The sequence below is a fragment of the Telmatherina bonti genome (assembly GCF_933228915.1).
Source record: "Telmatherina bonti genome assembly, chromosome: 3".
Lineage (NCBI taxonomy): Eukaryota > Metazoa > Chordata > Actinopteri > Atheriniformes > Telmatherinidae > Telmatherina > Telmatherina bonti.
This window is the reverse complement of record NC_136621.1, coordinates 33607795-33619691: the sequence shown is the minus strand read 5'-3', so window position 1 is coordinate 33619691 and position 11897 is coordinate 33607795. Positions and strand designations below refer to the sequence as shown.

Below are 11897 nucleotides of genomic sequence, written 5' to 3'. Positions count from 1 at the left end.
TGTATACAATTGTAGTTAAGGTTTAGATTTTATTTTGTATATATTTTCACATAGCAATTCTAATTGATACAGATGGTTGTACAAGCACACTATGTGACAGCTTACCATCACTTGTGTGTGAATAGGTGAAAGAATGCAAAATTGTTAACTATTTGGATAAAAGTGCTATACAAGTGTGTTCCATGTACTTTTTACCATTACGCTCATACAAACAAAAACTAATTTGTGAAAAACATATCTTGTTTATGAGGGAATACTTCAAGATGCGAAGAACCTGCCACAGCAAAAGTGACTGGGTGGATAAAAAGTGGATAGGTGGGGTCATTAACCATACCATACAACAGGACACATTCAGCTGTGGTGTATTGGTGATGCAGGTGAGTTCATACAGTAAGATGTTTATTGCATGTATAAAAATAGTCAGAAAACACATGCTCTTTCACTTCAGTCCATAATACATTTTTAATGAAAATCACAATATGTTTTGTATGTCTGAGCAGATGGCCATGAAGGTCGTGGAACACCACCCCCATATCCCCAAAGACATTAACATTGACACATCAAAACAATCAATGTCAGCCAAGCGGCAGGAGATGGCAGCTGATATTCTGGAAAGCTCAGGTGTGTAGATAAAAGAAAAAGTAAAATAGGATATTAAAATCAATGTAATTACACTGCAACCTTTGCAGTGAAAGATAATATACAGGCTTTTTGTTGCAGTTTTTGATGAAGACAGAGATTGTTCAATGTGTGCAACAGACAAGCCCCCTGGAGGTGGCTCAAAGACAATGTGGGTTAGTTATTTTGTTTTATACAACAAGGTGATTATCACCACATCTCTTTCTAAAATAGTTGTGTATATATAATGCAATGCGCATTGATCTAAATAACGCTAGACATGAACAGTATTTTGTATTTTTTTTAATATGTCGACAGTTGGCACATTAGTAAAACTGTCTGCAAGGTTTAATCTGACCTTGATCTTCAATGAACAATGCAAATCCTGCATTATCAGAGAATAGCTAAGATTTTGGATGATATTAGATTATCAGGACTGGGCCAAGTTAGTGTATGAGTAAGACTTTGTTATTCTTATTGTTTGTCAATTACCTTATAGATCCAGTGTGACTCATGCAAAAGATGGTTCCACCAACTGTGCCTTGGGATGACCACAACACTCCTCAAAAAGTTAAAGAAAGGCATTTGGAGGTGTTGTCTCTGTTGCTGATGACATGTAAGTCTCAAAAATATATTTTATTTTAAAAGAAAAATTTGAGATTGTATTTTGCTTTTCACAACTGACACATATACTTGAAATGGTCCATATGAAAATCTGAAATGTTGATCAATCCTTTTTCCTCAGAAAACCAAAGGAGTTGCAAAGCATGTGATGTTCTTGTTCCTCTTTTTGTTGTTCCATATGCTGTTTGCTGTTTTTTTTTTTTTTTTTTTATAATTTGTTGTTTTTTTCATACGGTTGTATTTTGGTTTGTATGTTCGGAAATGCATGTACATGCTCATCAATAAAAAACTTAAACCATTTTTTTTTAAAAATAAAAAGCTATTCTCTTGTTCAATATAAAAATTCATATGAAATGACATAAGATGATAATGGAAAAAGTAATGGCTGTGCAACATGTGGAAGAACTGGATGAGCAATTAGGCAGTGTTTTGAGGTGTTTAGGTCACATGACTAAAAAGCTATTGAACTTTCAAATCTTAAAAAATTCATATAAAATACCACAGGATGAAAACAAGGAAAATAAAATGCTGTGCAACATGTGGCAGGACTAGCTGAACCATTAGGCAGTGTTTGAAGTGTGTAGGTCACATGACTAAAAAGCTTTTGAACTTTGAAATCTTAAAAAATTCATATAAAATAACCCGAGGTGAAAATGGAGAAAATAAAGGCTGTGCAACATGTGGCAGGACTAGATGAACCATTAGGCAGTGTTTGAAGTGTGTAGGTCACATGACTAAAAAGCTATTGAACTTTGAAATCTTAAAAAATTCATATAAAATAACCCAAGATGAAAATGGAGAAAATAAAGGCTGTGCAACATGTGGCAGGACTAGCTGAACCATTAGGCAGTGTTTGAAGTGTGTAGGTCACATGACTAAAAAGCTATTTTACTTTGAAATCTTAAAAAATTCATATAAAATAGGACTAGATGAAAATGGAGAAAATAAAGGCTGTGCAACATGTGGCAGGACTAGCTGAACCATTAGGCAGTGTTTGAAGTGTGTAGGTCACATGACTAAAAAGCTATTGAACTTTGAAATCTTAAAAATTCAATATAAAATAACCCGAGGTGAAAATGGAGAAAATAAAGGCTGTGCAACATGTGGCAGGACTAGCTGAACCATTAGGCAGTGTTTGAAGTGTGTAGGTCACATGACTAAAAAGCTATTGAACTTTCAAATCTTAAAAAATTCATATAAAATAGGACTAGATGAAAATGGAGAAAATAAAGGCTGTGCAACATGTGGCAGGACTAGCTGAACCATTAGGCAATGTTTGAAGTGTGTAGGTCACATGACTAAAAAGCTATTGAATTTTGAAATCTTAAAAAATTCATATAAAATAACCCGAGGTGAAAATGGAGAAAATAAAGGCTGTGCAACATGTGGCAGGACTAGCTGAACCATTAGGCAGTGTTTGAAGTGTGTAGGTCACATGACTAAAAAGCTATTGAACTTTGAAATCTTAAAAAATTCATATAAAATAATGCGAGGTGAAAATGGAGAAAATAAAGGCTGTGCAACATGTGGCAGGACTAGCTGAACCATTAGGCAGTTTTCGAAGTGTATAGGTCACATGACTAAAAAGCTATTGAACTTTGAAATCTTAAAAAATTCATATAAAATAATGCGAGGTGAAAATGGAGAAAATAAAGGCTGTGCAACATGTGGCAGGACTAGCTGAACCATTAGGCAGTTTTCGAAGTGTGTAGGTCACATGACTAAAAAGCTATTGAACTTTGAAATCTTAAAAAATTCATATAAAATAACCCGAGGTGAAAATGGAGAAAATAAAGGCTGTGCAACATGTGGCAGGACTAGCTGAACCATTAGGCAGTGTTTGAAGTGTGTAGGTCACATGACTAAAAAGCTATTGAACTTTGAAATCTTAAAAAATTCATATAAAATAACCCGAGGTGAAAATGGAGAAAATAAAGGCTGTGCAACATGTGGCAGGACTAGCTGAACCATTAGGCAGTGTTTGAAGTGTGTAGGTCACATGACTAAAAAGCTATTGAACTTTGAAATCTTAAAAAATTCATATAAAATACCACAGGATGAAAACAAGGAAAATAAAGGCTGTGCAACATGTGGCAGGACTAGCTGAACCATTAGGCAGTGTTTGAAGTGTGTAGGTCACATGACTAAAAAGCTATTGAACTTTGAAATCTTAAAAAATTCATATAAAATCCCACAAGATGAAAATGAGGAAAATAAAAGGCTGTGCAATGTGTGGCAGGACTGGACTAGTAATTAGGCAGTGATTTTAGGTGTGTAAGTCATGTGAGTAAAAACCTATTGATGTTTAAATTGATTAAAAATTCATATAAAATAGGACTAGATGAAAATGGAGAAAATAAAGGCAGTGTAGCACTCACAGATAAATCGTAAACTGTTTAAAATTGTTTTGACATTCATAGCCCCAGTGGTTGCGGAGATAGTTATGTTTAAATTCTGCCATGGTTAATTTGTTGACGGTCCCTAACTATCCGCCGGTGGTGAAGACCGCTGCGGTGAAATTTGCTGTCACAACCCCACGACAAAGCAGCTTAGGGTCGGCAATTCATTACGAGGAGACTGGGTGTTCAAATATAGATGGAAGGTATGAAGTTAAGAAGACTGTTGCATCGTGCATCTTAACCCCACGACGAGGTCGGGAGACTGGTGGCTTCGGGTCGGGAGACTGGGTGTCCGAATATCTGTTGAATATCAAACATCAAACTAACTTTACCTCGGTATAGCACTGTATAATTGTAACCACGTCATTCTTTTGTAAATAACGACATTGGAACATAGTAGGAAAGTAACCATATAAATAAAAATAAAGAGTTACACGCTTCAAAATTAAAACCAGGCCATCTGTCTGAGACCCAAAAGGCAGTTTATAGAGTCTGAAAAATAGATGCTCTACTCTTAAAAAAAAAAAAAATAAATAAATAAATAAACTAGGATCCTCGAATAATTCGAAAAAAGATAATACAAACAGTTTCAACGTTCTCGTGTAAACTTTTAAGCCAGTGACTTGTTCAATTATTACCCAGCTTGAGATCTACCCGTGTTACCTCAATTCACCCAGAGTCAGAGACAACATGGTGCGGTTCCTCGCTCTCATCTTCTACCTCACCCTCTCACAGCACGGTAGCCAAGGCATCCTCCGCTTGTTTGGGTGTTTCGAAGGACATCTTCTTGCCATTGTATTTCACCTTCAGGATGGCTGGGTAGAAATGAATGCCAAGAATGCCTCCACTCCTCTCTTCCGAAGTTTGGCCCGACTGTCGTTGTATCTGCGCCGCTTGCTGCTTGTTGCAGTGCTGTAGTCTGGGTAAAACCACAGCGGAGTGCCATCAGTAAGAGTCAGTTTAGCCTTTCTCGCTCCCTCCAGGATAGCATGCCGGTCAGTATAGCGCAGGAGACGGAAGATCGTGGTCTGGGGCCTCGAGGTGTTGTTGGAGTAGACCCGATGTGCTCTGTCAATTTCAACCGGAGGACCACGGGGGTTACCAAGCGATGGGATCCAGGTTGGAAGCATCCTCTGAATATATCCTCGGGGATCGTCACCCTCTGCTCCCGTTGGTAAATTAATCAGCTGCAGATTGCTTCTCCTGCTTCTGTCTTCTTGTTGAATCAAGTCCGCACGTAGCTTAGCAATTTCTTTTATGCAATGTGCCGTCTCGGTCTCGTTCTTCTTTAGGCTAAGTTGAATGCTATCCACCTTGCTAAAAACCGCAGTGAACTTCTTAGCATGAGTGTCCATCTGTTCCTTTAGTGACCTCAAAATACCACTGTTTTCCGTCAACATCTTCTCAATGGGTGCAAGAGACTCCTTGATTGAATCTTTTATCAGTATGGTGACGTTTTCGTTGAAGGTTGTCATCTCACCAGCCAGTGTTTGCTTGATTAGCGCAGCTAATTCTTCTGTTAACTCGGTGGCTCGAGGTTGTTTGCTGCTACTTGCATCTTGTTTTTTCCCCGAACCTTGGTCTCTTCTTGACGTCATTGTAAAAGATAACGACAGCGTGCCTTTGTTCAGTTCAAAAGTTGCTGGGTTTTGCAAAATACTCAAAAGAATGCGGGGGTTTGTTCGGAGTTCAGCGCTTTGCCGCCATCTTGCCTCGTGCCTCACCGGAACCCCTAACTAAATATCTTTAGTTAGCTTTAGATGATCATTTACAGAAAAGAGCAATTTCCCATACTGCCATGTGGACGTTTGAAGCCACCCTGCCATGTCCTCATGCTACTTCTTTGGCACTGCATGTAAAACTTTGCAGATCTGCTGTAGTGAGTTAGTGTTTAAACAATACACACTGTAACAGTCCTATCTATTGTTTGTTTCTGTGTGTGTTCAGTATTGTATAGGAGGCGGAGGACATTTTCCGGAGCACAGTAAGCAGTGTGGAGACTTCACTGCATTTGACTGGGACAGAAATGGTGGTAATCCAGTCTGGAGCGCCTCCAAGGAGATATCTGAGAGTGCTGTTTTGCTGTTTTATCGCTGACAGGTTTAAAGTCGACTGTGTGAAAACAGCAGACCAGTAGATGGCACTACAGTACTGTGTCTTTGTTAAAAAGAAGAATTATATTGTTCATTCATGAAAGAAAAGAAAACCTAGAATATATAATGCTACAAGACATGATCGACATCTCAGCATCTCTTATGCGGGGACATGATTTTCTCAGAGGATTTATAAGTTCACAATATTGTGTGTATTTCAGTGCTGCTCAGTTCGAACCTTTTGTTTGTGTTAAAGATTAAAAATCTTTCTGGACATTCATCTGATTCCTTTGTGCTTTTTCCCACGACCATATGTGTTTATGAACAATAGGAGCGCCTCTGCCAGCTGTCTACACATATTGAATGCTGTCTATCATACAGCAATAAGGTTTATAACAGGATATAAATCACTCATTTATTACTGCACTTCATGTTCTCTGGTTATTTGGTCATCACTTGGCCTGCTTATGCCAAATACCTAAAACATTAGGCTACATCTGATTTGTGTACTAACATTTGGATTCATGTCACTCATGCGAATTTTAATTTACAAACATTTATTCATCGATGGTCATCGCTATCCCCACACATACTTCTTCTTAGTACAACGTCATTGATGAATTTATCCTCAGACTCCTGCAACACATTTCTCCTCCTGCATGTTACAGCCTTCACAGTCACCTTATTTATTAAGAGCTATTAAACATTTCCATGGCAACATCATCACAGGCTGTTTTGTTATACTTTGGAGAGTTCAAACTTAGGGTCTGTGTGGCGGTGTGGAGGTCAGCATCTTTACCCCACAGCAAACAGACACCTGGTTTGAGCTTCTTTGGCTTTTGGATGTGAGTGATTGTTTCTGTGTTGGCCCTGCAATGGACGGATGACCTATCCAGTGTCCCTGACTAGATGCTAGACTTCAATCCCCCTACGAACCTGCATCGAAATATATGAGTAAAGAAAGTGGAATGGAATATAAACAACCCAACTAGAGAATGAGAAGTTGAACGTAAAACGAAAGGCAGGCAGCTACGAAGCATTCCTGAGTAAATTCAACAAAAACAGGTTGCTTTGTGACGTTTAGTGTCTAAAATTTGCAACAAACCACTTTTTCCTTATTTATTTTGTTTTTATATTTTTGATTTAAGCAATTTATTTATTTTTATTACTTTAATTTCACCTATTTATTTACTTCCATTCAAATAAAAAATATTGACATTAGTTCAACATTTAATTGTAGTTTTTTCTCTTTTTTTCCCCAGATGTTTTTCCTGTATTTATTTAGCTTTTATTGTAAATAAATCCAGGCATCTGGGGGTTAAGAAAAAAAAAAGTCTAAATATGAAGTTGAAAAAAAAATTCAGACTTCTATTCAGATTTACTCACATGTAATTAAACTGAGACAACTTGTAAAGGAAAAGTTTTTCCGAGATATTTTCAGCTTATCAACATGAGTTGTTTCAGTTCAAAGACACGAGAATATCTGAATATGTGTTCCAACTTTGTTCATTTTAAGATTGTTCTTTGTGTTGCCCTCTTGATTTAGATTAACATGATGCCAGGAGGGCTGCATGGTGGCGTAGTGGTTAGCACTGTGGCCTCACAGCAAGAAACTGATTCGATCCTCAGCTGACCTTTCTGTGTGGAGTTTGCATGTTCTCCCCGTGCATGCATGGGTTCTCTCCAGGTACTCCGGCTTCCTCCCGCTGTCCAAAGACATGCATGTTAGATTAATTGGTTACTCTAAATTGCCCATAGGAGTGAGTGTGAGCATGAGTGGTTGTTTGTCTCTGTGTGGACTGGCGAGCTGTCCAGGGTGTACCTTTTGCCCAAAGACTGCTGGGATAGGCTCCAGCTTCCCTGCAACCCTGAATTGGATTAAGCGGTTATGAAAATTAATGAATGAGATGCTAGGGTTCATTAGTTGAGTTTATTAAAAACATTTTGCAGGTGATTGTCTCAACTTTTTCAATGCCTTTTTGTCTTTATGCAATCTTGCTGGGGTTCAGTTTCAGAAAGCAGAAGGAGAGAGAAGGAGCCAGGCTAAGAGGCACGTGTCCTGCTGTTACTTCTCTTCTTCACAGACCATCATATACAGTTGAGTTTAAGAAATAAGCTATAATAATTTTTTTATTACTTTATTACTAAGATTTTTTTTGCAAATATATTTATGTTTATAATGTTGGTCAAACTAATGGAAGGACCTGACAGACTGGGCTGCTTGGTTTTTATGGTTCCTTTTTCATTAAAAGTCAGAAAAATCTGTTAGAGAAGGAAAACAAAGAGAATTTCTTTTAAAAAAAAATCTAAATGGAACAATTTCACAAACATTACTGAAAATGTCTTTAAATTGTGGATTTTAAAAATGTCCTTTTTAGTCTTTTAGTCAAATTGAAGTCTGGTTTTTCCATCTTGAATAGTTCCAGTCATTTTTGCATCTTTAAGTGATTTCTCTTGAAGTTCCCAGAGACGTCTCATGATTGCAGACTGACAGTACGTACCTCCTGTGGATGGTAATCAACATGGCTGGATGTTGCAAATTTATTTCCCTGTGAAGTTATGCGTCTTTTCATTTCTGAGATCTTCTGGCATTATGGAATATGAGCAGTACATTTCTGATCTTTGCACCCGATCGCTGTTTTGTCCCTTCCTAAAGTTTTTCTCTTTCATCAGAAAGTCATCAAATGAATTTAAACATCATGAATCAACTTAAGATAAAAAAGGGAACAAAACAAACAAACCAAAACTAGGCCTAAATAAATAAATAAATAAAAACCTAACAAGGCATGAAATAAGCATAAAACAGGCAACACAACTGCTTATCTGAAGTGTGTGAAACCTTGAAGCAGTTAAGAAAATAGATAGATGGATGGATGGATGTGAAAGGTTAGGTTGCAAAATAATTAAGGCCTTAATTACAGGAAACAGCCAATTACTGTGTAGGCTTTGACATTTTAATTAAATTTATCTCTTGCAAATACAGAATATCCCTTTTGTTGCAGCTTAACCCTCTAATGCATAAATAATTTAAAAACAATGCCATTTTTTCCCACATACAGTATTTTGCTTCTACAGACATATACTGAAATTTTTTATTTCGTTTACATATTGTATGTATTCTACAAAAAATAATGATAAAATAATAAATTGTAATATTCATGTAATATAAATATTTGATAAAAATGGTGTAGTATCATTTTTTTGTCCCATTTATCACTTAATATAAGGTATATGGAATTTTATACTATGTTTGTTTATTATTCAGTGAGTGGCAGTGTACTGGGTTACTCTTATAATGTCCGCTGAAGTGGAGAAATTGCAACATTCCTCACTTGTGATTATACAAGAAAACAGCCTTTAAATAGGTGTCCTCTGCAGTGGACACGATGCATTAAAGGGTTAATACTGGAGCTGTGTGACTTTAGTCCATCAGAGTTCCGTATTACTGTATAAAAACAGACATGGGTGGTTGATGACTTTATGTTTAGACTAATAAATGCTAAATTGTTGTCATTGGATAATGGTTTTGAGATTGTATTTTCTTTTCCTCCAGTTCTGCTTTTCACATGAGTGCATATCATGGGAGTGTTGTTCTCTCTAAATCCTCCCCGGGGCTTGTTAATTTACATGCATGCAATTAAAAAAAAAAACAAACAAATTTCTGGTAGAAGTTTTTTAATTAAATGGTACCAAATAATTACTATCCCTACAGTGATATATGATTATATATTTTAAATGTAAGGAGGTGTAAATGTAAATTCATGTTCAAGCTCTGAAGTTCTCTGCACTACTGAGGGACTTCTGAGGGGCAAATGGAGTCAGGAATTAAGTCAGAAAAGAAGCGACAGAGAGGATAAAGAGATATAAAGTTGAGGATGAGAACAAACATCATAAAATCTCAGTTGAAGTTTAAACTGGAAGTACAAAGCTGAACCTTTAAAAGATAATGTCAGGTTACGTTGTTTCACTTCAGGACTTTCATACACCCTCTTTGGTGTGTCAGAGAGATGATCCTTGACTAAATCGTGAAAGCAACAAAAAGCAAAGATGGAAAGTGTGAGGTAAATATTGTGTTTAATAAACAAACATCAGTCAGGGAACTGACATTAGTCTGGGGATGGAGTCGGGGAGGGGGAATATAAAGCACAATGCACATGTGTAAAGGTGGGGCAGGGGACATATTTATCTGTTACACAAAGTGCCCCCCTGTACATTAAGGAGCAGGAAGCTCTATATAACATACAGATCAGGATCCAAGTCTACGGTACAAAAACTTAGCAGCAACATGTTAACATCGGAGACCAAGGGGCTAACAAAGTAGTTTCGTTTAGAAAAAAGTCACAGTATTCTTTAAATTTGTTAAAAAGGTAAAAACAGTTCTATGCATCTGCTAGGGTCAATGCTACTCACAAGATCTGTGTGTGGAATACATAGGTAGGGAAATTATCTATACATTTAAACTCTAATATAAAGACCTTCTGGTAATGGCACAGTACAAACTCCCAGGAAACGCGACAAAAATATACAATGTCTTCACGTCACATTTGCAGATTAAAATGTAACTAAGGTCTCTGGCAAGCACAATAGTTTCAGTGATCAAAGAACAACTTCTGATAAACCAAAATAAAAAGGACACCATCTTTGTTAGTTCAGCTATCTTGACAGAGTATGTCTTTTTAATACAAAAATAAGGACAAATATAAATTAATATATATTAAAAGAATCAGACTGATACATGGGGGATCTACTGAATAAGTACAGGTATTTATGATACAATAAATACTTGTCATCCATGACTGGCGGGGGAGGGGTACATAAACAGCGAGTAGTGTACTTAACCTGATGGGTAATATGTTTGACACTACAGGGGAGTGTGTGTGTGTGTCGTTCAGTAGCTGAATAAAATACCACAAGCTGTGTGTTGGATCATGCACACAGTCTCAGAGGGTTCAGGAGGCCTGCTAAGAACTGCACACTACAGTGGTGGTTTCCGTGTCGTAGCTTGTAATGAATACGCGCCCTTTCCTGGGCTTTAATGCAGCTCCTCCTACTGGTGAGTCTGTGGTACTACCAGTTAAAGTTACTCCTAAAACACACAGACAGGAAGCTGGAAGTTTACAGGAAGTGGTCGGCCGTCAGTAACCCGTCAGTTCTCCGGAGAAGAGACAGTGTGGCACACCATTGGGGTCATCAGGACCAAAACAAAAAGAAGCAGATGTAAGGACAAAAGTCAGCTTTTCAGGGTTTTCTTTTTTTTTTTTTGTCTTTTTTAAAACTTCATAATAAAAAATAAGTCTGTTTTTGTACTTTACTATACAATTCAAGATCTCCACCGAGGAAGCATCGATCATCAGTCCAGCACTGACAGGAAACAAAGCTCTTTCTTTTTCTTTATGTTCTATCTCACGTTTTTCTTTTTTTTTTTCTTTCTTTCTTTTACATTTTTCAGGGGTTTAAAAAAAGGGGTTGGTGGAGAGGGGTTGTGGGGGTGTAGAGGTTTCCTCATGAGGGAACAAAAGCAGAAGGGGATCAAGTAAGGCGGGCAGGAACACAGAACATATTTGGAGAAACGGAAATCTGCCGATGGTGCCATCTCTTCTTAATTCTCTCTCTCTCTCTTTTTTTAAAAATTTTTTTTATGAAGAACACTTTGTACAGCCGCACTTGACAACTTTCTCCACTTCCTGGACAAAAGAAGAGCCATCAGTGCACTGGAAGGTGTATTTCCTACGTTTGCTGCGGAGGGGGGTGCAGCAGGTGCCTTGTCCTTCTGATCCCCCCGGGCAGCTGCCTCGACACTCTAGACGGGAGACCTTCTCCTGGGTTTGGCACGCCGCGTAGCCTTGCTGTCTCTGGTAGACATCTCGGATCCGTTCCCCTCGGCAGGCCACCTCTGCAGGGACATAACGAGAGTTTTACATGTCTGCAGTTTAAGTGGGTTTTTTTTTCTTTTAACAAGAACTCAACATTATTTTGCAAATTCCTCAGAGATTCCCTTTAAAAGTTTCTACGAGAAGGAGCTGATTGACATCTGATAATGTTTTGCTTTGGCTTTGACAACACTGAAGAATGGAAAGAATAAACATGAAATATCCCTGTAATTCTGCATAATTTTGGTAAAAAAAAAAAAAAAGATAAATAAAAAGAAGGAAATCTGTCGAGC

The 11897-nt window shown here is 37.6% G+C and overlaps 2 protein-coding genes across 4 annotated transcripts in view; one reads left to right on the top strand and one right to left on the bottom strand.

Moving 5' to 3' along the window:
• LOC306773928 (intelectin-like) overlaps positions 1-5738 on the top strand; it is a gene marked incomplete at both ends in the record, with an annotated part of 14443 nt that extends 8705 nt beyond the window's left edge. Inside the window, one exon of the mRNA XM_079263873.1 lies at positions 5589-5738. Within this exon, the coding sequence (XP_079119999.1) occupies positions 5589-5738 (150 nt within the window). The remainder of the gene's footprint in view (positions 1-5588) is intronic.
• Positions 5739-9791: 4053 nt separating this feature from the next.
• Positions 9792-11897, bottom strand: part of slit2 (slit homolog 2) — a gene marked incomplete at its 5' end in the record, with an annotated part of 119636 nt that continues 117530 nt past the window's right edge. For all 3 annotated transcript variants that reach the window (XM_079264725.1, XM_079264727.1, XM_079264726.1), the window contains one exon: positions 9792-11627. In XM_079264725.1, the coding sequence (XP_079120851.1) occupies positions 11371-11627 (257 nt within the window). In that variant the 3' untranslated portion in view covers positions 9792-11370. The remainder of the gene's footprint in view (positions 11628-11897) is intronic.